The sequence below is a fragment of the Caloenas nicobarica genome, chromosome 1, assembly GCF_036013445.1.
Source record: "Caloenas nicobarica isolate bCalNic1 chromosome 1, bCalNic1.hap1, whole genome shotgun sequence".
Classification (NCBI taxonomy): Eukaryota; Metazoa; Chordata; class Aves; order Columbiformes; family Columbidae; genus Caloenas; species Caloenas nicobarica.
The window spans coordinates 195,006,428-195,034,102 of NC_088245.1; the positions used below are offsets into that span (position 1 = coordinate 195,006,428).

Sequence of the window (27,675 nt, forward strand, 5' to 3'; positions counted from 1 at the left end):
TGCCTTGGTTTGTTTTAGCAAAAAGCTATAAACATTGAAAAAAGTATTTAATCTATGTAAGTAATCTATAGGTAGCCATAAATTTTTATTTTTAAGCTGTATTGAATATTACAAGAAGGCAGACTGTGACAGATTTTTGAAAGGCATATCAGACCTGGAGTTTGAAAAGCATTCAAACACCGGAGACATATTTCTTACTTTCTACCAAAATTAATGCTGGCAAGAAGCCTACAGCCTTCGGAAGCATTTGCAGATTTATGATATGACTTACATATAATTTAAATTACATGGCAGAATTACATTTGCTATATTAATCACAATCCTAAATTTCTGCTGTTTATACAGGTCCTATTTCTAGATTAACTAAGGGTAGATTTACCTGATTAAGTCACTGGAGCTTCCTGGCAATGGAAAGTGCAGTGAAGCTTAAGCAATGACTTTAAAGCCTTCCGGAGCTATCGTGTGTGAGATTTTAGCAAAGGCAACATGGAGTAACACTAATGACATATTTCTTCACACAGCATTCAAAGGTTCAGTGCCTCAAGTCCAAATGTAATAAAAGGGAAACAGGCACCTAGTGCAGACACGACATGACTGAGTCGAACCTTGACTTTACATGTCCCTTTTCAGTCCCCACTTGGTCTCGGAAGACACGTGACTTCCTCAGCCCCTTGGACATTGATCTTAAAGTCACCTAAAATTCTTCAGTGGTCCTGGCCCTGAGGCACTTCCAGTTTGTCACTGGTGGGCAGGTTTGAACTTCTGTATGCCGCGGGGCGGACCAGAGAACTGCCCTAGCAGATGAGCTGACTGATGGAGAAACTTGCATGAGCTCAGGGTGTCTCAGAAAGATATGAATAGAGCACTGCAATTATTAACACTGATGGTGTTTTAAAGACATTAATAAAGTAAAATGTACTCTTTTTTTATATCAGTGAAGAGATGACAGGAGGAAGTTGCTCTGCACTGCGAATGATTTGGTCAGTCACAAAGAAGACACGTGACTGTGTGCAGATAACGGCTGATAAGAAAGTTTCAAGATCTATTCCCTAGGCAATAAAAAGAGAAAGACAGTAGGTTGGGCAGAGCAAAATGTTGATGTGCATCCCTCAAAAGTCTTTGGAAAATAAGAATTCAATTTGCTTCCAAAGGCTGGAGGGCGCATGGACACTCAGAGGACAGAAGTTGATGTCTTAGAGTTTTGGTCCTTTTTTAGTATTTGTTTGAATTCAGGCAGTAGAATAATGAGGAAATCTATTGTTACCCGTTGCTTTTATATAATATTTTAAAATTACAGGCATATAAATTACGTTTAACAGAATGGAGTGAGAATCTTTATCATCTAGAGGAATTAATCTTTGTAATGTGCTGTCCTAAATGAGACAACTGTCACAGCCTGTATCTCATTTGGGAAGATGGATTCTGTACTTCTGTAGCTTCTAGGTACTGTGCAGGTGGTGTGGTGCAAGAGGAATTGATTGGGACAGCACAACATTTGATGTGAAGGACCTGACATCCCCATTATATGTGTTCTGAGGAGCACCCCGGACTAGCTGTTGCCTGAATTAAAAGACTGAACACCCAGAAAGGCTGGAGCATGTTAGGTATTCTCCAGGAGAGCACAGCTTTCAGGTTAATTTAATTCAAATATAATCCAGTTCATGCGCCCCAAACACTTCCGCGATGAGAACCAATATTTGGGGAGCTCAGGCAGCTGGGAGATTTCCCTCAATAAAACACTCACGTCGTCATATCCATGGAACATGAAGCAATGGAAGCCATACCTAGGCCAACTCGCAGAGGTGCTTTGCCTTGCTCTCCTCCACCCTGATCCCTGCAGCCACCTGGAGGTTTGTTGGCAAAGTGCAGGGAAACCATCTCAGCTAATGAAGGGCAGGGAAGGCTGCGGGAGTAAGTGGTCCCTCCCTCCAGAGCAATTTCATAGCTCTGTCATCTGCTGGATATTGGTCCTCCAGCAGTCCATTACAACTAAAGCAAATGATCACAAGGAAGATAATATTTTTATTGGTGTCTTCTTCCTCGTTGGTAAGATAGTTCCAGAAGTTGACTATACTGTCTTGGATGGTTGCCAAAGAAATTTGGTACTGAAGTGTGCAGAATAATTTATGAAAGATTGCGTGAAAGTCTTCTGAGGGAATCTGGACAGCATCCAGGCTCTGAAACTGTCCCAACAACCTACAACAGGGGTGTCAAACTCATTTTCACTGGGGGCCACATCAGCCTCATGGTTGCTTTCAAAGGGCCGAATGAAATTTTAGGACTGTATAAATGTAACTACTCCTAGTTTGACACCCCTGACCTATAAGCTTAGAGATTCCCACCCCTTCCTATAAGCATGTTGCTAGCTTGTGAAGATACCAGGTCACCAGCAATTGCTCAGCTGTCCATGTTTAGGAGCCTGTGAGAGGAGTGATAACCTGCTATGGTTGTGGTAAAAAAGCAGCTGAGTTGAACCCTGACTTTGAATGTCCCTTCTGAGCTGGTGCATGCTGCAGGAATATAGATTTCTTCTTTCATCCTGTCCTGGCAGGAGATGGAAGGATACCTTGCTGATATTATAAGTACCGCAATTGTAAGTACCACTACAACCTGTTTCTAGTACTGCAGAAAGAGTACCACATTCTTATGGAGCCCAAGTTTCCTACTCCAATGCGGGATAGTTTGACTCTTAGAGCAGGACAGAGGAACCAGCTTGCTCTTGTGAATTTGGGGTACAGTTTATTCCTTCCATCTGGTCACTTTTTGTCCTTTCCATTTTATGAGTCGGCATCTCTCCTCAGTTCAACAGGGACAGAATTCCTGGGTGTGACTTTAGGTAGAAGTTCCCCAAATGTATGCACTCCTCCCAGCACCTACCTAAGGAAGACCAGGGTTACTGTAAGTGGACTGGACAGATAGGTGGACATTGCCTCTGAAATTGTGGTGCACTCCGCGCACATATGCAGCTCTTTTTTTTTAACTTTCCCTTGCTTTTTGGTTAAAATAGTCTGATTAATCTTACCATACAGAGAAGATTTTATGAAATGTAAACATGGCACTAAAATTTTAAAGGCATGGTAAAGAATTTAGCAGTGTATAGTGTATTAAGTTAAATGTGTTCTTATATCAGTAAAAGAGAAACACCTAGGGCCCTTGTACACCAGAGAAAATAAAATGTCAAATATACTAGCCTTGATTTTTTTTACTTTATAGCAGATTATTTCACAGCAGTAAGTTTGTTTAGGTCATTAGCAAGATATTTGTCTGGTGTTCACCTATATGGTGGGATTTTTGTGTGAAGCCCTTTTAAACAATGAGATATCATGAGATGGGTCCACATAGAACCTAAATGCTGGCTAGTTCATAATGTCTTTTCATTAAAAATTTTTCTCAAGGCTCGCTGGTATTGATTTTTATGAGAGTTCATAAAATATACTAATCCATCACTTCCACTTCTCTAATACACTCAGTCTTCCTCCCATAGTGCTTTAGTATAATTAAAATAAATGGATCCATGCAAAAGGGTCAAATAAACATCTATATTAAGGTTTGATTTAAGAACAAAGTCATATGAGGTGGCAGAAGATGGTGATAGATCCCATGCCCCTTTCTGTCATTCAGTCTTTGTACAATTGAAGATACTGCTTCACACATGTTCCTAAGCATTGGCATGGGACCACACATAGGAAGTACACTATTAAATACCAAAGAATGTGAAGAAAAAAAGAGGAGATTTAGAAAATGTAATTCAGAAGAGCTGGAGCTGCAATAATGGTACATGCTTCACTAGTGTGTTTTTGCATATTGTTCTTATTTCCCTTGAACTTCCATGAAGATGCTAAAATCAAACCTGATGACCCTATAAAGATGCCTCCTACTCTTCTTTTTTGAGTATGCGGCTGTTAGACCCACCTCTCAGTAAACAATCTCCATGACTTCCCAGAGTTAGAAAACATTTTAAAAAAATGAAGTGCTTTGACTAAACTGTTCCAGGGCAAAATAAAGGCACAGTGAGCCTGCATTCCTGTGAAAATACACACCGTACAATTCTCCCTGTGCACATGTACTTCCAAGAGTAGGCTCACCTTTTTCTGAGATTATGAATATATGGAACTTTTCTGTCCTACTTTATTTGCTTAAGAGAAATGTGAAGAGTCAGGAGAGCAATGGTGACAGGTCTTACTACAGTCTATGAAGACGCAGAAGTACTGAGGCTGCATAGAGGACAAGCTGTAAAAATGGGGCACAGAGCATCAGATGCTATTGGCACATAACCAAACCAGCTTTTTCACATCGTTAAGTACAGAAGAAACCCTCATATGCCTTTGGCGTGCAGAAAAGAGCCCTGTCATGAATGCCTGTCCTTGAGTTCAAGTCTGACTTGAAAGGTGAAAGGGGAACAGAAAGGAAATTAGGCAGTGTTTGGAGGTCATGGAGCAGAGAAGGAATAGAAAAGGTAAGAAATGAAAGGGAAAAAAAAAAGGAAAAAAAGGGGGGAAAGGAGAATCTTTAAGTTGTCAAGAAACTAATTTCTTGAAAGTCAAAAAGCAACCTAGAGGATTCTGTGGGCTTAATTGGCCTTGGCTCTCTGTAGGTGTCTGCTTGCAGCTCTGCTCTTTGAATGCACGTTAACCTTTAAAAGGCAATAGGAGCATATTGGCTTTTTGATTAGTCTGAAAGCAGTCTAATTCACTGGCAATGCGGCTAGACATTGCAAGGGAGTAAACCACAGCCAGAGCATGCCCTAGTTACGCAGGAAGAAGAGATTGTCAGCATTTATTTATGGTCCAATATACAGAATTTCAAACCATATTCTCTTTATGAGGAAGCTGATTCTTGTTGACATGATCTGAGCAAAACTAAGTTGGAGCTGCGGAGGTGGACAGCAAGCAGCACGCATGCACTAATACCAGCTGCCAGTTCCCACCAATATTCAATTCACTTATCTCCCAGTAGCCCACTGTTCTGAGGTCAGGCAAGTGGGGACGGTGATCGGGGTGGGAGAAGAACACGATTACCCAGAGCGATGGATTTTGGTGTTCTGCCTTGTGGCTTTTGGTTATTTGCCGGCAGGTCCAAAGGCAAAGAAAGCCAAAACAACAGGACTGAGATCTCAGTCTTGGTATATGCCTCATTTCTGGTTTGGTTTGTAAAATGACTCTATTTGGAATGGCTCCTAAAATTACATCTTCTTGCAAACAGGAAAGATGAGTTTCGCAGCATGTTCCAACAACCATGTATATTCAACAGTAAACTCTGATAGCTCTTACTGAATGCCCCAAAATACAAAATACTAATGACTCATTAAAGCTTCTGCCCTGATCATCTTCTGCACAGTAATGGAAACACAGCAGTTGCTTAGTCAAGCCTTGGCACAAAATTCTGATCTGACGTAACTAATGTAAATCTTTCAAATGCTGATTTTTCTTTCTAAAGTTTCCCTTTTTGCATGGCACATATTGAATTTCTTCATTTAAAGGTGGAATAATTGCTTCCTACCTGGCTGATGCTGTCTTCCATATTTCTTCCTTTCACTTTGATACTCTGAGCTTCACTGAGTTAAACTAAATGAAGTATAATGAAAAAAATTTGACTGAAAACTAGCATCCATTTTCCTCTGGAAAGTCTATTAGTTGGTCAATGGTTATATTACAACATCCCAATTTTTGCAGCTTAGTTCGAGGAAACCATTTTCCAAAGGTTATTGCTCCTTGGAGTTGCCTGCACTAGGACACATGTTCTGTTTCAGTAATACCAATGTCAATATCTACAGCTCCCTTATACTGAATCCCATGTTAGTCTATTATTTACGCCGCAATAAAATGTAATATGCAAACCAGTACACAATTTGAATAACAATTACTTAAAACGTAAAAAAGAACTTTTTATGCGCTTTCTTCCAAGTGCATCTGGCTATTTCATTGCAGACAAATTCATAGGAAAACTTATAATAGCACAAAATAGAGCTTAATATTAGAATTGTACTTCCAACTTAAGTATGCTAAAGCTAATACTTCTCCAGAATACAGTTACTGTCCCAGTAATGAAAAAGCAGATGCCTAGCATCTTTTGAACTACAGAAAAGTTGTCTGATAATATCAGAAGAGAATGAATATGGTAAAATTGAATTTAGAGAAACATACTACAAGGGTGTCTGTTTAAAGGCAAGTGCACATACATAGGAACTGCACTAAACAAAACTTATTTGGCTGGAATGAAGCAGCTGTACATAAAGCAACTCCTTTTTCTAGTAATTATGAAGCTTTTTAAAATCTTCAGTGGCACTACATCACAATTTAGAGATGATAAAATAATCAAGCAATTTGTTGTAATTTGATTTTAAAAGTAACTTCTTTCTTGACTCTCTTCTGTGTACTGCTTAAATGAGTTAATGAAAAAGTCATTTTGGAAGGTCTATCATTTTGTCTGCAATCACTCAGGAAAGTCTCAAGACGTGCTGGGCTTTGCTGGCAGTTTGTAACATCTCTGACCTCTGAAAAGCAGACACAAATGCATATTGTAATGTACTGAAACATCCCAAATACTTCAATAACAGGAGAGCTACTCTGAAATAATTACACAAGTATGTGAGGTTCTGCTTTTTCTGGTAGCCTTCTTTCTTGGGACAATAATATACATATACTGACAGTTCTAATGTGTGAAGCACTAGCAGTTGCTACAAGAGGGCTACTAATAGCAGGACAGGACTTTTGTATGGTATGTATAATATTGCCGTAGGAGTCTTTTAAAAAAATCATTTTGGAAAATAATAAGATTAAATAGATTATTTTTGTCTGATATCAGCAAGGTGTAAAGTGTTAATAGTGTATGGTTACTGAGCTTAAAAAACAAACTCTCAAATCTATAATGGATTTTATATGATCAAGGAAAAGAATGTCTTCTAAAAAGCTGCTGTTACTTTTACAGCTAGAATTTCTGGAGGGCACAAACTTGATTAGTTTCCCTTCCTAGATGTCTGTGTTGGTAAGGACTAGGAGCACTTCATTACTCAGCCACTTCAGGGCTGAGTTCTCAGCTCTGTAGGGGAAAAAAAGACCACTGCACCTTTTTCATGTTTCCCTTTCTGCCAACTCTCAGGAAGGAGCTGTACATGACACATATATACAGATATACATGACTCAGCTGGGCTTATTGTGCTGGGCTGGAATGAAGGGGAGCCACAGTGAAATGACAAAATCCCATTGATACCAATGGCGTCGATATTTCATGAAGAGCCATGTGGTGGATGGAATTGAGAAACCATGAATTCAGATCAGAAAAAATCACTAGGCTCAACTAAGCATAGCTCACCTATAGTGAATGCATTTTCTAAAGCTAAAATAATTTTTAATGACCTCACAGAATCTTGAGCTGCTGCAGTAATGGATTCTTAGACCGGGCATTTTACATTAAACAGAAATGAAATCAGAATCAGGTTCTGTGGATAAATTCATTTGTCCATAGATACATTTATCCATGTATCTATATTTAAAAGATTTTACCCATGGACTTATTACAATCTTATAACTCAAACAGCTTGGACATGGAGTCAAGTCCGTTATTTGCTCTAGTGTTGAATCATGGTCCTAAATTTTAAGACTTGCAACATCACAGAATCATAGAATCATAGCATAATTGGAGTGGAGGGGATCTTCAAAAATTATTCAGTTCAACCCCCCTGCAATAAGCAGGAACATCTTCAAACAGATCAGGTTGCTCAGAGCCCCGTCCGACCTGAAGGGGCCTCAGAGCTGAAGGACCCAAGACACCAAAATGGATTGTGTTCCTCTAATGACTACTTTATTAAGAAATCCAGGAAAGGAAAACACAATATAAGGTTGTTTCATCCTCTCTTGTGCTTCAGGTTGTGGGCAGCCTGAGGATCCAAGATTAGAAGAAAAGAGATTGTGCTGTTTTCCTCATACAAACTTGCAGACTTGTAAGCTTTAAGAAAGAAGCAAATTACAGGAAGACCGTGGAGATGAGTGGTGCAGAGCAGTACAGAAAATCAGAAAAACCCTCAGAACAGGAATTGCTGGAGTCAATGGAACAGCTATAGAAGATAATAAATATACATCTAATTACAAGCATGGGAGGCTGACACACAATTATTAAGATTACTATGGAAAATAAGTCTGAATTTGATGCAGAAGATATGCAGAAGGTTTTGTAGAACGAAGAGATTCAGCAAATTGATAGCAATGAAAACATTAAGACTGTTTTTGAAATTCTCCATGTCTTCAGAGAATATAAGACAACTCTGGATTTTTACCAACTTAGAAAGAAAAGACACATCTTTTAGGTTAATATGATGGTGTTATGACTTTCCTGAAAAGACAAAGTTCTAGCATGGCCAGGGCCTCCAAGCTACTTATTAGCTTGGAAGGACTCATTATCTCACGCCTGATATCAAACAAGAGCCAGTAATTGCAGCATTTGCTAATCCTAGGTACAAGGTTATATAAACTATGATTAATGATTTAGATGAATTTATGAAATACAGGGTTACAAGTGGAAAAGCTTTACTCTGGGATTTGAACATTTCCCAGCACAGTGCATGGCTTTGTTTCTTATGATGAGTTTTTGTTTCTTCAGAGCTTAAGCAAACACGGCATAGTCGATAAGTGTGTGATTCCTCTAAACAAATGTAAATGCCTATAGAAAGGAGCGTAGGTGGTCCCCCGTGCACCCTTCAGAATGAATGGAGAGAAACAGGCACTACTAGGACATAATTAATCTGATCTATTTTAGTCGTTTTTGTTAGGATAACATAACGTGCTCTAACAGTACCTGTTACCTTCCACCAAAATGGTGGGATCTGATGTAGATAGCTACGCTCTAGATGTCTAAATGAGTTGAATTAATTGCGCCTGAACTCTTTGCCGGAGCAGTTGTAAGCACCTGGGGCCATGCTCCAAGTATGTTAGTGTCTCTGAAAAAAAAATGCATCTCTGTGGGGAAATTGTGGGAGGATGCCTTCCTACTTCAGTGAATGAATGGTGAATCAATGCCTCTGCTTGCAGAGAGAGGGGAATTCTAAATGTGGATGAGCATCTGAGATGTATCTGCATATTCTGGGCACAAGGAAGTCCTCTGGGTTTGGACTCTGCTATGTGAATGCAGCCTGAAAATGTAAGAGCTGAAAGGTAACCAGAAGTGTGTGCTGAATTCTCAGCTGAATCGCATGCAAGAATAATAAAGAAATCATTTAGGATCAGCTGAAGTGCTAGGCAGATACAGATGAGGTTTTTTGTTTGTATGTTTGTTTTTCGTTTTTTAACCCTACTCCATATGTATAAGAAGTGTGCTTGATTTTTAAACAAATAAGTCTACTTTTTAAAAAAATATTTTCTTATGCTAAAAATGATCAAGGATAAAGGGTAGACCCCTGAGGCACTCCATTGCTTTTGGGTGGCATTCTCAATTGCTGGGAGTATTTGCTGTTCTTGAAGATGTCAGCTGGTATGTTCTTCAGCATATTTTCCTTTCCTTTAATTTAAACAAAAAAAAAACTCATCATAGTTTTATTTCTTGAAATAGTCTGTGTCCCAAATTTGTTCCGTATTTACGTTCTAAATCTGAAATGAGTGGCAACAGATGATTCCAGTAAAGTTCACTTATGAGATTCTGGATTCAAGGGAATTGTTCAGCGTAAGCATGGCAGGCACTGACACTGCTTATGGCTTAGGGAGTGATCTCTGTGCACAAGCACAATTACAAAGCCAGATTTGAATACCAGATGTTTCCAGTTCCCAAGGTTTTAGTTAACAGAACTTATTTTATGTAAGCAATATAAAAGAAACGTTCAAAGTTCTACAACAAATGCACTTACATGTTCCCTTAAAAAGAGAATAAAACAGTGCCTAGTTTTAATAGTACTTTGAAAAGACTATAAAAGCAATTTAAACCAACATTTATAACCTATTCAAAAACACAGCAGATGTGCTTATTACAGTGTAGTTATTTGTTTTCCGGTTCTCCATCCATCTTAGATATTGAGGTGTTTCTGCCTGTTTGTCCACTGTCACTCAATGCAGAGTTGTTAAAGGAATGAAGACTAAAGATCAGAACCAAGATATTACTAAAATAGAAGCTTCTCTCAAGACTGACAGTTGTGATAAAGAGTGGCAAGCAAAGCTAATTCAAAAGAGGTGTCTGTGATGACCTCAATTTTATGATGTGCTGACTCTCCAGGTAATTAAAAATGGTGAAGGCCCCAGTGAACGTGATTGAATCTGGCACATCACAGGTGTTTCCAGCATGGCTATCTTTTTCACATGACTTTAATGATATTATAAACCAACTTATTATATTATAAAATTTTGCTCTTATATAATAACACTTTTTGCACCACTGTTGTAAAAATCTGGTTAGTGTTTTCATTATGAGTCTTTATTTTCACAAAATTGTCTTCCAGGTTGAAATTTGCCATGCATTTCTTTTATATACCTCAACCACATTTTACATTCATATGCAGAAGCACAGAAATATTTTAAGTACATGGAATTCTTCAGTAAGTGCTGCTCATAGTGTCCACTTGTTCTGCACGAAAAGAAACACTCAGGTGAAGAGGGCTCTGCTGACAGGCAGGTCCTACCCTTCCCCTCTTTCGATTATTAGTACAGTGGCTGAATGCGTCCGACTCCCACCAGTTTACACGCAACTGAAGTATCACGGCTGCACACACAGGCTGAGGGAGAGGGGAAATAGTGTGAGTAGCGACTGTGCACATGTACAATATACCTTGGAAGAATTAGAGTTAGGAAATGCTTCCCTTGCTTCTTCCAGTGTTTGCCACACGCACATCCCTATGGTGGGTGACTCCTGCTTCATGCCTCCCCCACAGCTCTCTTGATATACGTGCAGACAGGTATGTAAGTGAAAGATAATGTAAAAGATGCTCTACCCAGCTCAACGTTTTGTCTTAGACCAATGACAGCACAATCATAGACTCACAAATAGAGCTCCAGGTGGTCATCTGCAAGGTGTCTATAACTGCGACAGTCATTAATGAAGTTTTCACGGTAGCTTGCGCTCCGGTGCAGTATGCTATAATCACTGATGACAAGTTCACTTTAGCAATCTCACTGAGCAGTCTGATATTGTCAGGTACCCAGCTGAACAGTGTAGGCATAGAAATCATTACACTTTTGCACTACTGATATAAGCAACTATGGAAAACAGGTAAATGGCTTCGTCTTGTACAAGTGGCAGAAACAACTATTGATTTTAATGTGTTAAGTGACATCTCTGAAAAACTGAGGCTTTACACAGAATCACAGAATGGTTGAGGTTGGAAGGGACCTCTGGAGATCATCTAGTCCAACCCACCTGCTGAAGCAGGTTCACCCAGAGCAGATCGCACAGGAATGTGTCCAGGCGGGTTCTGAATGTCTCCAGAGAAGGAGACTCCACAACCTCTCTGTGCAGCCTGTTCCAGGGCTCTGGCACCCTCAAGGTAAAGAAGTTTCTCCTCATATTCAGATGGAACGTCCTGTGCTCCAGTCTGTGCCCACTGCCCCTCATCCTATCGCTGGGCACCACTGAAAGGAGTCTGGTCCCATCCTCTTGACACCCACCCTTGAGATATTTATAAACATTGACGAGATCCCCTCTCAGCCTTCTCTTCTCCAGGCTGAACAGACCCAGCTCTCTCAGTTTCTCTTCATAAGAAAGGTGCTCTAGGCCCCTAATCATCTTTAGGAAGACCATCAGCCACCTGTCTGGCTTAAGGGAGGGTCAATGATAGCAGTGGGCAGAAACCTGGCATGCGTTTTCAGGGAGATCTTACCTGGCAAAAGGGCCACTAACACTGGTGCACAGATTTCTTCTCCTCCTGTTACTGAGGTGCCTGTCAATCACTCCCTGGTTTCAGAGGCCAGCAGTCTTTCGACACAGGAAAGGTGTTGCAGGTGCTCAGGAGAGCAGGTCTGACTGCCAACACGCCTGACTGCCAACACAGCCTCACCAGGAGACCTGAGGCTCTGTTCCCACCGGTCACCCAATGTCCCTCCTACCTCAGGAGGGAAACATCTTCTGTGAGAGCTGGACAGAGTTCCTCTGCAGGCTCAGGATTACAGAAGGGAGGATGATCTAAGCAGCAGAGGTGAGCCTATCTCCTAAGGTCATATGGTCCACACATACAATGATATATAAGCCCTGCAGCTGAAGCACTGTAGTTTGTAAACTAAACTGCAATGAACAAGATTTTGCAAGAACAGGGGTGCACACAAATAGCTAGTAACACAAGACAGACAAAACAGATTGTACTTGGAAAATTCTTTTCACTTTAAGATTAGTATTTTCAACAAAAATCGCTGCTCAAAAGATTACTAGATGTGAAGTATTACCCAATCCTTTGCTAATAAGGTATTTTTAAACATCTGAGTCAGAAGTGCTTCTGAAAAGTTGATAAACATGATGTCCTGTACCACATTCAATCCTTTTAATCTATGCCTTTTCATAGATTGAGTCCATAGGATGAGTGGAAAGAAATTTTTTAAGCTGGCAAAAGAAGTATTTGATAGTGTTCTTACTTAACCTGAATGCAGTAAAGTATGTGAATGAGAATTTATACCTAGCGAATTAATGCCAGGGCTTATAAAATTATATTTCAGTAGAAATACCTCACTAGTCTGGGAGCAGAGATGCTTTACTGTCCTGGTTTTAGCTGGGGTAGAGTTAGTTTTCTTCCTACTACCTGGTATAGTGCTGTGGTTTAGATTTAGAATGAGAATAGTGTTGATAACATGCTGATGTTTTAGTTGTTGCTAAGTAGTCAAGGACTTTTCAGCTTCTTACGCTGTGCGAGGTGCACAAGAAGCTGGGAGGGGGGCACAGCCAGGGCAGCTGACCCAAACTGTCCAAAGGGATATCCCATACCATATGATGTCATGCTCAGTATATATTTTTGGGGAAGAAGAAGGTAGAGGGGGATGTTTGGAGTGATGGCGCTTGTCTTCCCATTACGTGTGACGGAGCCTTGCTGTCCTGGAGATGGCTGAACACCTGCCTGCCCATGGGAAGCAGTGAATGAATTCTTTGGTTTGCTTTACTTGTGTGCGCAACTTTTGCTTTACCTATTAAACTGCCTTTATCTCAACCCACAAATTTTCTCACCTTTACTCTTCTGTTCCTCACCCCATCCTATCTGGGGGAATAAGTGAGTGGCTGTGTGGGGCTTAGCTGCTGGCTGGAGTTAAACCACGACATTTACAAATACTGACTCATAACTATAGACTCAATTTCCTGTAACAAAATTCATTCTCTCCTGACTGACTGGGCTTTTTATTTGCATAATGAATGCAAATAAAAATCACTGTACTTCAATTCATCAGATGGTATTTTTAGGCAATTAGCATGTAAGCATTAGTATTACAAACATGATTAAGCAATGATTTAGCAAATGTTTTTACCCTGGTTTGCTTCTATACAGCTCTTTCTAGATTTCCTTAATAATTTTTATTCGTATGCTCATAAAACCCCACAACTTCAGTTTCGAGCCTTTCTCTCTGTCTTATTATGCAGTTCACCCTAGCAAATCTATACTTTGAGTGCAAAAGAAAATCATATTATGAATGGGGAATGGAAAGGATAAAAGTAAACCTTAGTAAAGAGTCAGAGAGAAGTAGAAGCCATAAGAAAAGTGGAGCTATTGGATGCCAGAGAACAGAAGTAAAAACTAAGTGAGACATATTAATTTTCAATATATAGATAGGGAGCTCTACCAGCAAGTAATCAGTACAGTAATTTACCTTAACCAAATATCTAGAAGGCGTATAATAATGCCGTCAAACTAACAATATTCTATAACACAGAAGTCACAAGCTAGCAAATATATATTTTAATGCTTTTCAGTGTTGGACATAGGTTTTTCATTAAAATACGAAGCAATACTTCTTAAATAATATATTTAAAGTTTTGGTCAATGCCAATATTATACATTTGTTTAAAATAGATCTATTTCCCTAGGAAATACTGAAATATTTTCAGAATATACCCATAAGCTGTTAAATAATATGTTAAATGAGAATATTTTACATCTATTTATAATCATAGTCAGACAAATGTCGACTATCCGGAACAGCGACATCATTCCTGCTATAGTGCTTTGCAAATGCACAAAGGGTGAAATGACTTGGGTCACTTTTGAACTTGGATGTAAACCCTCAGTTGAACTGGCAAAATACCATGAACTGACTGTATTAAAAGTGGTTGCCCACGGGATTTGTGCTCAGAAAGTAGAGTTGCTGGCTGCCAGACATCCGTTTATGGCAAATACAAGAACAAAGCTAGCACACATCTATGAGCATTTTATTAATTACGCATAGTATACAGATAGTTAATAAATGGAAAGATGTCACTTTTGTAAGCATATTTCCATTAGTTTGGGAAATTCAAGTCCTCAGTTCAAAAATTTTGAGATTTACACAGGTTTCTTGACCCATTGCTTTCCCTTAGAAAACCTCAAAACATGTAGATCACAAGAAGCAAACAATATCAAAATGACAAAACTATGTATGAGTTACATATTATTTAAGAATATGAAATATAGAGGAATAGAATAATATGCTAAATCATATTCTAAACTGCTATAAATTATTAGAAAAATATGTTACCATCAGACTGGAAAAATGTCTAAACTGAGACACTAGTTTTTCCACAAAGAGATAACTGAGGATAAAAGGGTATATGTACTAGTCTGAAACTCTGGGTAATATCAGAAGAGGCTTCTTCCAGTACCTAACATGGAACCTGGGGAGAAGCTGGCTTTTAGGGAATTGCTAAAAATGTCTACAGGAGCTAGTTCCACTAGTTGTTGTTATACGTTTCCCACCCACATTTCGCGTCACAAGTTACATGTCTGAATATGGGCTTCTATAATACTGTTTAATTTCCTTCTTTTAGAAAGCAAGGTACCTGGTTTCCTCCATTAAAACTTTGCTGTGATCCAGTTAGAATTGTCAGCTAAAGTCCATGGAAGCCCCCAGAAGATCTGATTGAGGCAAGTTCTCAACATGCCAAATACACACCAAAGCATAAGGGCTGTGGCCACTTTCATGGAAAACCACAGAAGAGGTAACACTTTCCATATTTTTATAATATTCTAATTAATATATAAAATATATATTATAATATATAATGTTATATTACCTATAATACAATCCTATTGATTTTAATATTCAGCAAGGAATTATTAAGCATCAGTTCAATTTCCTCCTCATCTTGACGGGGATGAAACTTGCATCCATTGCCTGTATTTACCAGACTACAAACCAGCTTGGAGGGAGTAAAGAGCTAGATTATGGCCATCCCTGGGTTGACCGTCAGTCTTTGCACAATCAAGTAATACGTCAAGAAACAGAGCAAATAAAGAGGAGGTATCCTAGTTGTCAGGACATTCATCTGGTTCTTTTTCCAGGATTACTTTTTAAATCATAACTGCAAACCCCTGGTCTCCTTCTGTTCTTGGATGAATGCCCTGAACACAAGATTAACTTGTGCCTCCTCTTGCTTGCTCTCTGGTGGTCCCATGACCACACAGAAGAACAGGTTCAGCCAAAGGAAAGGAGAAATGTCCCAACAGACAGGCACTCTCTGTCAAAGAAGCACTCCTGCACCTGGACGCTGTGTAACCACTTGACTATACCAGGCAACTGGATTGCACAGAGAAGTCCGAGTCCAGACATATTTCTGTTCTCACTAATTACAGTTGGCTCATTTTAACCAGGTACATCCTCAGTGGTGGTTGTCTCTGGAGGATATTTCCTGGATATACCCAAATCTGCACATTGACTGTAACCATGCCACTGAGATGTTTGTTGGACGTTTCTTACATGTGAGACCCTGTTTTTAGGTCTCCACTACATCCTAAAGTCTTCAGAAAATGGAAACTAGATATCTTATACAGAGACAGGAACTCCAGGAAAGGAATTCAAAAGTAGGCAATGTTATTTTAAACCTAGGAATGCTTCAATTTTGAAATGTAGATTTTGTTACTATAATTCTTCCTGCCAGTTGGAAGTGCAAGCACATCGCTGTTTCTTTATGGGTGAGTCATGAATTCAATCTATTAGACAGAAAAGGACTCTATATATTATTTCCTTGAAATTATGGGATGAAAAGAGAGTTACTGACCACAATGTAATTGCATTGCTCTGTCTCCATTACTTAGCTATAAAAAGATATGTTCTAACACACTTTCTCTTTGTTTCCAGAAAAGTCATCTATCTTGAAATTTGGCATTTGGACAGGAAAGCCGGCAGAACGTGTAATTTAGAAGGCCGTTTGTGTCAGCTTTGTTTGCGATCCTGCCCTAAATCTGAATGACAGAGAATGAATGTGGCCTCCGTTCATATGACAGAAGTTGAAAAAGTTATGAACATTAACAGCTTTCTAGTCAGCTCCTTGAAACATGCAACTACATTTCTGTTGGATAGGTTTTCTTGAAGTGATATTCCCTATATTTAATGCTGCATACCGTGGCACCTGATATCATATTCACCCAGCATCTCACATTCACCCAGCACATCACATTCCCATGGCACAGCAAAGCCACTGAAGGAAAAATAGAAGAAAAAATAGCAGAAGATTGACAGATGGAGAAAACGTGGAGATAAGGCTTGACGTGAGCAAATAGGTTCTATTACCTATAATTTGATATTGTCTTAATCTGGAAAGGAAGCATTTTCAAATTTAAAATAGAAAAGTAATACCTAAAATAGCATTTAAGATTTTCATATTCAAGTGCTTTTCAGTAGGTAGCTTCGTGTACTTAACAGTGTGGAATGAAAGACAATATTTATAAGGCATTACAAAATTGCCATTCATTGGTAAACTTGTCTCAGCTCCTTCACAACAGAATGCATGAATTTTGTTTGCACAGACGTTTAAGGTTACCCTTGAAAATAAGCTTTTTCCAGCATATAAATTGCTCATCTCTGTCTACATCTTAACTTAGTGTCTGCAATGCAGATAACGCATTTGCTTCTTGATCCTCCCCAGAAATCCTCCATGTAATCATTGCCATCTCTGCTTTCAGACTTGACACTGATTACAGGTGGTAAAGATGGGAAAAAAAAAAAGAAAAAAAAAAAGGAATGAGGCATTTTGAACTGCTCTGGGTGAGCATCAGGTCTTGAGGGCCAGCTGGGACATGAGTAAGTGCTGCATTCATTGCACAGCTTCATGCCCTGATATTTAGCATTTTTCTTTGGGTTAAGCCAACTCAGTTTCTAGTGCAGCTGTTCAGCAGCTCTGGATTTATGTCAGATATTAATGTCAGTCACAAGTGTCAGTGTTGATGTGGCCATGTAGGTACTTTCCTGACATTATAATAATTATTAGCATAACTTCTGTATATTCTGGAAGAATCTGTACTTCCCACTTCCCACCCAATTAGGTTAATTGAAGACAAAACTGAATGGGATTTTAACTATTACACTCAAGCTCTGCTAACACATAGCAACATTCTAGATCAAAATGTGCTTATAGTTGACATGGTAAAAATCATAAAGAGATAAGCCATGAGGTAAACTCATCCACGCAGGAGAAGTTTACAAACACTTTGAATTAATCTCAACGTTTCCTTCAAACAATATTCTATTTCAACAACAGATGAAAAATTTATAATAACAATAGTTGTATGTAATCTGAAACAATGTAACTATTTTTAAACAAAGTGCAGATAAGAACTTAAAATGTAACATACCATAATGGCTTTAGGATAAAACTGCTAGCTTTAAGCTTATTAAAATATTATTAATAGATGATACATGTGAAGCAAAGTAGCAACCACAGAAAATAATTTATATGTATCCTATTAAAATTTGCAGAGAGATTCTTGGCTTTGTAATTACAAAATTCGATGTCCTACTTTATTAAAATTGAGATAATCACAGGAAATGACAAAATTGCAACATAATGAATCCACTCCCTCCAAAACCAGACAATGTTCACTACAATGTAGAATCCTACTTATTGGTCAGTCGCATCCAAATTCTACCATAGTAGAAGAAACACCTTTTTGAAAGTGGAGATCAACATGTAAAAATGAATGTCTTGCACTCATTCTGCCTTAAAATGCAAGCACAAGGTATCTTACTGTAAGTAAATCTTAAATATTGAGAAGAAAATTAAAAGAAGTATCTTAATAGTCTCTCTTTCATTTCCCATTTTTGATTTGAAAATTCAGTCACCAAGATACAGACTGTGTTCTTGAAAGCTTTAATCATCTTCTGCTACTCTCTAATAGTTATCCCCATTGGAAAAGAAACACTAAGAAGAGAAATTATGACAGAAAGTAGCAGACTGCCAAGGTATGAAAGGACAGAAGTATAATTGTTAAAGAGATCCTCTTTCATTTCAAATCTTTCTTTGAACTGGCTTATAAAATGAAACATAACATGTTCATGAACCGAACATAAATTGAGTTTAGTACCTCATCATAACCAACATATTATAAACTAATTTGGAATACTCAAAATTACATAGAATAATGCACAAAGAAATGCTATCCCAGAGTTAAGGGGCTCTGAAGCATACAAGGTACTTCATAATTATTTTCTCACTCCAAGTAGCTTTTTAGTTATACAGACTTTTGCACATTTCCAAATTTTTCTTGTTAGTCTGTTTCCTCAGATTGATAGTAGTTTCTAAAAATCTTGACAAATAATAGGTCAATGACCTACTGCAGACAAGCAACTTTTATTGTAGAAAAAGTCATACTTAAATGTTTCAAGATTGAAAAATAGAAGTTTACAGAAAAGCTCCGCAGTATTTCATGTGGCTTTAAATATTCACCATCACCAATAAATCATTCATAATATACTTGAAAATTGCAGAGCAATGTATAATTTTCCTTCAAAACAATATTTTGTGACATAAAAAGGAAAAAAGTTAGTAGTAGTTCTGTAAATGCTGTTGAAAATCCCTTGTTTGGAAAAATACGGATATACCAAACAACATTTACTTATAAGATTTATGTTTTTATATGTAAATTCTTACCTAAGCTGTTTAAAAGCTTCTGCCTTTACAAGCGGTGTTTCTACAGAGTGTTCAAATAGTGCCCCTTCAGGCCCTGAAAAAAAAGAAAAATACTATATTGTAAGAAGTTCAAATGTAAAAAAAAATAGCAACAGTGATTTATATGGCCACAAGGATATCAGAAATTAAGATACAAAAATATATATAAACAATGAGATAATTGAAATACATATACAGTCCTACTATTACAGTATTGACTAGGACAACATTATACACAGGTAATGTAACGTACAGGTGTAAATTCTTAAAATGAAATCTAAAAAGTCTGAAGACAGCATAATTTTAAGTAGTTGGGACAACTAAATAATTAAATAAGACTTTTACAATGTAACTTCCTTTAAAGTTAATAGAGATAATTAAAATCCCATGAAATCTTTGCAAATATTACAGACTTAAAACATCATATATACATACACAACACAAATTCTGGGATATAGCTTCAAAGCTTTCCCCCTATTTTGGGGCAGATTGCTGAATATAAAATTATATTTATGCACATAAAATGGTAAAGACTCTGGGCTCAGATAGTTTCCCTCTTGAAATAAGAGTAGTTTCATCCCAACAGGGAAGCAACAGTGATCACCTCTGTGTGCTCTGTGTGGTGGGGCAAAGCAAGTCATTCAAGTCCTTGAAGAGCCTCTATCTCAGTGAAGTATTTTGAGTGGCACATTTGTAAAGCACCTTAACTGTTTGCATGTTATAGTGTGTCATTACTGTAGATGCAGCCCTCAGAGTAAAAGCCCTGGAACAGCCAGTGTAGGCTGGAGTAGCTCCATGGAGCCTAATGGTATGACACTGTTTTACTGCTATAAAAAAATCTAGTCTTATGATTGCATTTTTATAGATTTTTCCTGTTATGTCCATGTGTAAAAAATCCTTTTTTTAAAAATTTCATCCACTTGCTATAAACCATGTAGTTTCAATTATTAGAAAGATTAGGGAAGGAAAAAATCACCTCCACTTCTATTTTGCAAAAGTAACATTAATGGCTATTCCCAGAATCATGAAACGGCGTATCCAGCTATCAGACTGATGATCGCAGTAATAAAAGGTAAGTGGAACCTAGTAGTTTAACTATATGAACATAGTCTATTATCTGCTACCACTGATGAAATAATAAATAATTACTTCAAAAGGAAAAGACACGTCTCTAAAGCTCAGCTGTGGACTTTTGTCTCCACATCAGATGCCACCAGCATGGGCAGACTCTACTCTATGCTCTGCCCAATTTCCATATAATTCCTCTGTCACCTTTAGAGATCCATACAATCACTATTGCTCATCATTATCGATTTGTAGTTTCAAACCTGCTTAAAAATGGAATTAAAGGTTGTAGTATTTGTATCAGTGGCTTCAGGGAAAAACATGAGAAATCCCATTGCACTCTTTCTCACACACACTAAGGTGGAAGTCAAGAAACTGAGGTACCAGAACATGAAAGGCAAGCACAACATACTAAAGTCTTCTAGCAGATTAATTAAACATCATCTTCTGTACTTCTTGGAGCTTTCTTGTATGAAGTATAGCACTGGGTACGCCATTATTAAATACATTTGTACCTTTAAATTGAAAATGTGCTGACAAGTTTGGCTGATAAAGGTAATAGTATGGGTGTAATAAAATTCCATAGGCATTTCCTTTGCTATCACATCACATTTTGATTAAGAGATTGAAGCAATACAAATCAACCTGGAATGCATTATATGGATTAAAATTGACTGATAGGTCTTAAAACATAATTGCAAACAGAGGACTATGAGTGAGGGGATGAGTTACTAGTGGGGCCAAATATGATGTAACATTTTATCATGGACTTGGAAGAAAAAAGGTAATTACTGATGACTTCAGATGGTACAGACAGTGGGAAAGAGGTGATAGGAATGAAAAGGACAAGTCACTAATAAAGGGTTATCTCAATTATTTTGCAAATAAGACTATCAGGTGCATGAGCTCCCTTCTCAATTATTTAAGCTCTGACTAACTTGTCTAATAATATTTTCTGATCCTGATTGCTTTGACAACATTCCTAAACTTTATTACTCAGCAATCTTCTTCTAACTAAAATGCAGAATTCCCTACTGAGTCTTGAGGTCACTTTTAAAACTATCCTCAAGACTAGATCTCACGAGTGGGCTGACAAGGCTGCTGGGGCACCTGAGAGCACGCATGGGCTGCCACGTGCCAAAGGTGCCCTCAGGTGTCTTGCTATGGGACGTGCAGAGCTGCAAGGTGCAAGGAAGGAAGAGCTCCTGGCAGTGGAGGCAACTCTTCTGTCTCACAGGCTTTCCTAATTTCACTCTGGGACCCATTGTCAGGCATTGGAACAGGCTGCCCAGGGAAGTGGTGGAGTCACCATCCCTGGAGGTGTTTAAAAGGCATTTAGACGACGTTCTTAGGGACATGGTTTAGTGCTATAGTTAGGTTAGGTTATGGTCGGACTCGATGATCCTAAGGGTCTCTTCCAACTGAAATGATTCTGTGATTCTATTTACAGCCTTTTGTATTTCTCCTACAGCACCTTTAAGACATACGTTCACGTTTGGTGACAGAAAAATAAACTCTTTGTTTGCAATTGAGATGTAGCTTGATGAGATTACAAAAGAAATTATATGAACTACTTGTCTCTCTATGAAAGGAATGTGAGCTGATAGATCAGATGCCTCTTCTAGTCCAACTTTGAAATTCCTATCAAGGTTTGGACTTTTTGTGTTAAAGATGACCAGATAGGCACAGAGATGTCAGCAAGAGGAGCCTGGCAAAATTGAGTGGAGGAAGGGAGCACACATCCATACAAAGACAGATCTGTGAGGCAATCATAGCTGCTGGAGCCTTGTGTGAAATAAAGCAGATCCTTGTTTTAGGGGTCTGCTCCTCTCTGTAGGTCCCAGATGGCAGGTCTCTTGGTCTGAGCACCACCGTGGCTCAGAAACAAGGCAGAGAGACCAGAGAGAGATCAGAGAGACCGAACTCCCCAGAGAAGCCCAATTGTGTTGCTGGTTCCCAGCGTGTGCAAACAAAGAGCACTGGAGTTGTCACTAAAATGAGAGCATCTTATTTTAAAATAATCTTCCTGAAAGCTTTTATAAAACAGCATTGTCATTGGGGCATTCCCTCCTCACTGGAAGAGATTGAAGACCATGCTCAGCATTTAACAACTCGGGCGATCTCACCCACCCTCTGCTTCTCGTTTTGAAGGTGAGCCCTGAAAGAGGAAGAAATGAGGGAGCTTGTAGCCAGAGGCAGAGCTTCACTTTGCTGGCAGACATCAAGAGCGCTTGCTCCCAGCTGTCCCCTCATGCTGGGCACCCAACATTTTGTACACTGAGCACTGACCTGGGAGGTGGGACCGCAGGACTGAAGTCTCCTGGGCCAAGGAGGGAATTCAGCCCAGGCCTCTCACTTCCTAAAACAGACACCCTGCCCTGACAGACAGGGAAGTGATAACACAGACCGTGTGATCTGCAGGCTAATGGAGGCTAGTGGAAGAAAGCCAACTGGAAACACCACTGTTAACAGTGTCACGGGTGGAGTGTGGTGTAAGAGGGAATGAAAAGGCTTCTTTACATATTCTAGAGCTGTCACGTCTAAGCAAGTAAACTTGCCTTCCTGTGAGAAAAATTCCTTCATCAAACAGCATTAAGATTGAACAGTATGACTCTAAAAAAAAAACCTCAGGGCAAATTATTTTGGAAAATGACCCTAAATTAATTTCACATCTTCATTACCTACTTTATCTTTCAAACCGTAAAGAAATAACATTAATTATTATATGCATATTACTATATTTACTATTTTCCATACTATTGTTTATAAATATAACATAATTCAATCCTGAAATATACAAGATCAGGATATTAATTTTCTTAATGAGAGGACTGAAGTCAGCAAGTTTCATTAACACCCCCCCCTGCCATGCTATCAAGCAAGGACTACCTGCCTCTTCAAAGTCTAACAGAATGTTTATTTCATACCCTCAAATTGTCTCCTACTTACCTTCTGAGCAGAAGTGTTTAAATTAAACACACATCTTCACATTGTACTTTGGCGTTAGCTACTCAAACTGAAAAACTTTCCTTAGAACAGAGCACTAGAAAATCACCAACAATACTCAGCAAAATCTTTAGGAGATTATGAAATACAAGCAAGCAGAAGGACAAGTAGTAAGCTGGAGAAAGGGTGATGTAAGATGCTTCTCCATGAAGATACTGATCCCCTCTGCCTTGCCAGCTTTTTCTCAAGAAGAGGGGAGGGTAAACAGCTGCCTTCTCTTAATTTCTTATGGCCTCATCACCAAAATATTACCTGATACAACAGTCATGATATATAAATTATTATTTATACTTGTTTAAAAAAATTTTGCGCAGTAGTTGAGACCATTTTATAGCTGCTGAATGTCACTTATTGTTGCATTGTATATAATTTTAGCTAACTAAGCCTGTTTTCTGCCTTCTATGGACAGCCTTCTAGTTGGCAAGTTTGCAGACTGTGCAAGAGAGTGGAAAAACAGGACTCCTGCAGCCATGGACTCTAGCCATTTGTGCAGAACTTTGTTTCCAGCCAGTGCTGTGACTTCACTCCTTCTGCCATGACTATATTTTTAGCTATAAAGCAATTGACTCTTTGCCACCTGTTAGAAGGTGTATTTGACTGTCACCAATGCCAACTGAATATATAAAACCCTACCAGAACAAAATGCTGATGTTTGATACCTCTGTAGCAGTCTGTTCAGTCTGGAGAAAAGGAGGCTGAGGGGAGACCTTATCGATGTCTACAGCTACCTGAAAGGAGGTTGTAGCATGGCGGGTGTTGGTCTGTTTTCTCAAGCAACAAGTAATAGGACAAGAGGAAATGGCCTCAAGTTGTGCCAAGGGATGTTCAGATTGGATATCAGGAAAAATTTCTTGACAGAAAGGGTTGTCGGGCATTGGAACAGGCTGCCCAAGGAAGTGGTTGGGTCGCCATCCCTGGTGGTGTTTAAAGGATGTATAGATGAGGTTTAGTGCTAGAGTTAGGTAATGGCTGGACTTGATGATCTTGAGGGTCTCTTCCAACCAAAATGATTCCATGATTCTATAAATGTCTGCAAAAGATGCAGGACATTGCTGAAACAATATTAAAGAGGATGTAATTGGAGTACATGCTCCTTCAGGTAGCATTGTCATGAAGGGTTAAGTTGAGCTTCAGTTTCATACACTTAAATTTAAATATCTGTGATGTAGGTGTCACAGATGAACAATATGCAGAATTTAGTTGCCTAATTATATGTACCTACTGTCATCTAAAATACCCTTGTACATCCTGCCATGTGGTGTCTCACATACTCTGTGGTGTTTCAAACACTGCTGGGTGCTTATGTTTAAGCATCTGAACTCAGTCACTCTATTCAAGGGAGCTGAGCCAGCCATTGAGCTCATCCTAAAGCAGACAACAGCATTTGGTTGGCAGAAGAGCTCTCTACAAGAGACTAGGTGTCTCTTTCAAGGTGAGACGAATCACGCTCTAGGCTACATTGACTGTGTTGACTGGGGGTTCAATTCACATGTGTGAACATGGGCACCTGGATCCATCTGTGACCCTGAGGAGTATCTGAGACACTTTGCTGATCACGGCTTTCCCCAGCCACTTGCTCTTCTTCGGAGAGCAGAGAGAATCTGCCACAATTTTATTCTACCATGTGGGCCAGAAAATGTCTCAACTGCAATATATGAGGTCAAACATACCAAATGCTGGAAAATGACAATTCCTGAGGCGTTGGGTTGGATTAGCTTATTCTTAGACTTTTCATTTTTCCTGAAGTACCAAAAATTACATACATTTGCACTCTTCTGTATTATATTTCAGTTGAAAACTGCCAGGTTTTCTTACAAATTGTTACTGAGATTTTCATAACTCATGTAAATAAGGAGAAGTAAAATCAAATAGTTTACTATACTGTACATAAAAAACTGCAAAATATTCTTTGTGTATTTTAAGCCTGAGGTAGTCTGTAGAACTTCTCAAAATTTATTTCACATCGATTTTGTTCTCTATCTAAAATGTTTAAAAAATCCTCTCAGTAGGCTAAGTATTACTAATTTATCCTTCATGCTAATAGTATCATTTAAATCACAATTTTAATAAATTAATTTGAAGCAAAGTAGGCAAGAATCTCTTCTCACTTGTATTAATTTTACACTGAAATAACCTCAATGACTTTAATGGATGTGCTTTTGAATTGTACTACAGTGTGAAAAAGAAGCAGGCAATGTGTCTTTCTACAATATCTGCTAAAGTAAACAATTATCCTTGCAGTGTAAAGATGAATATTGGACAAGTCAGAATACACATTTTAGCATAACAATTTCAACTCATGTATGAATGATTTTTACTTTGAGTGGAGATAGACCTTTTCCAAATCAGTTAACAATTATGCAGTTTTTCGTTTCTTTGTTACACATGCTTTTCTATTACAGTTTAGCATCCCTTGGGCAAACAATAATTATATGATATGGTTTCCTGGTTAAACAAAGTTGTAATTTCAATTAGGTTAAGAAGTAAAAAACTGAAGATAAGACCCTCAGGCGTAAACAAAATTTATTAACACATTTATCATAACTTAACTTCGTCTTTGAGACACTAATTGTATAGTTACTACCACATTCGTCGTTTTGCACAGTGAAAAAATATGAACATATCCATCCAAATTAAGACCTTATGATTTCAGAAGACCCATAATTAGCAAAAGTTACACATGATATTTGCAATCAGGATAAAAATATTAAAAATGTAACTGAAAACAAGTTACAGGATAATTTAAGTATTTCCTTTAATGGATTCTTCTGCTTAAAGAGAAATCACACCTTGATGTTATCTGTTTTAGTACAACCTTACACCTAGAAAATGAAGGTTGACTTTATCAGGTCATATGAAAGGACATAGCTTTTCATGTGATAACTTTGACATCTTACTTTGTAAATGAGTACTTTGGTGAGTTGCAGAAATAGCCTAAGACAAACTTGCCTTTTGACAGATAACATTTAAAATATACTACAAATACCATCCTGTGACATATGTGTTACACACAGAGCAGAAATACAATGTTTTTCACTTTGAAAGATAAAACCATATAAAAATATCAGAGGAAGTCTAGAAAGTTTTCACAAATAAAACTCAATACAACTCAAACTGGGATATTTAGAATTTTTTCAGCATCGGTTAACAGTGTGCACTGGAAACATTAAATAATTCAGAAAAAAATGCACCAGTACTAATGATTTTAACATACACACATACAGACATGCACATCTGTATATACATTCTTATTGTGCTTTTCTTGTGGCTACTATTTGGGCATTTCTTAAACTATTACAAACCTGTGACTCGAAGTTTATCTGTGCCAATTACAACCTCATTTTCATCCACTGTAAAAAGCGGCTTGCCATCCTTTGAGTTGATCTGAAATTGCTGACCGTGGAATTCTACCATTTTAGGACCTGTAAAGCACAGTAGAATAATGGAATAATTACATCAGTTTTCTTCAACTTCCTATATAAATTGCTAATAATTTGAATTGTGGTCTTAATAATTTAGTGACTCATTTAAGTACATTAAGGATCACGAAGCACTCAGCTCTTCTAAGGACAGTGCTCAGTAAGTACTGAAGCTGGATAAGTTTATTTACATGATCTAGTTTGTTGTTCAAAACTGTGCCTGGAGTCATGACTTCAAATAGGTTTCCAAGGAATTTAGGAAATCCCTCATGAACTGATCAACACAAATATTCATGTTCTTGGTGTTGAAACTGCTAAGATTCTTCGATCAGTATGAGTCTATAATTTCTTTTTTTTAACATACAAACTAATTATCAAAGTCTTTGCAGCATTCTCTCTTTTGACTCTGGAGGCTCAAATGCTTTAAAATTTACAAACATCCCATGTAAGGGCAAGGCCCTCAGCTCTTCGTAACAAATGCCAGTTTAGCTCCAGTTTATCTACCAAATGTTACTGATCATGTTCTTAGAAGAGTTCCAAAAAGCTGCAACACTATTTACAACTGAATCTAGTACTCCAAAAATTAAAGTAATTGTATGCAAGAGAGTCTTTCCATATTATTAGATCCTAAATTCAGTAAAACATTCTGTTCTACAGTACTGTCTTGGTAAGCAGGTAAGCAAATCCTTAATCTGCTACTTTCTGACCACCCGATCAATTAAAAATTCGCATCACATGAGTTTGAATGTCTATTGGATAGAATAATCACCTAAATCTATGTTCAGAATTAAAATTACAGAGAATGGTCAAAGCAGTTAAGACTACTTTTCTGCACTTTTTAATAAAGGTAATTCACATACCATCCACGGGGTCGAGAGGCACTGAGCTGCCTTCTCCCCAGTAAGAACCTGTCTGACCATGCGTACTCCCATAAACATTAAATACCTTCCAGGCAGTAATTCTCACAGCAAATAGGATTTTTTTATTAGCTTTTATGTTAAAATGGCATTAGGTGATGGGTGATTGATCCTGCTAAGAAATACATTCAGGTACTTCCTAAAATCTGCATGGTAGCTGATGCAACAGATACACAGCATAAGGTCCTATACAAATCGCTTACTACTTCACCAGCAGATGCAAATTATTGCTTTGAATTGCTCGC

The 27,675-nt window shown here is 38.2% G+C and overlaps 1 protein-coding gene across 5 annotated transcripts in view; it reads right to left on the bottom strand.

Moving 5' to 3' along the window:
- SGCG (sarcoglycan gamma) overlaps positions 1–27,675 on the bottom strand; it is a 133,255-nt gene that overhangs the window by 7,553 nt on the left and 98,027 nt on the right. For all 5 annotated transcript variants that reach the window (XM_065630698.1, XM_065630689.1, XM_065630679.1 and 2 more), the window contains 2 exons: positions 26,397–26,516; positions 19,006–19,078 (listed from right to left, as the gene is read on the bottom strand). In XM_065630698.1, coding sequence (XP_065486770.1) covers positions 19,006–19,078; positions 26,397–26,516 — 193 coding nt within the window. The remainder of the gene's footprint in view (positions 1–19,005; positions 19,079–26,396; positions 26,517–27,675) is intronic.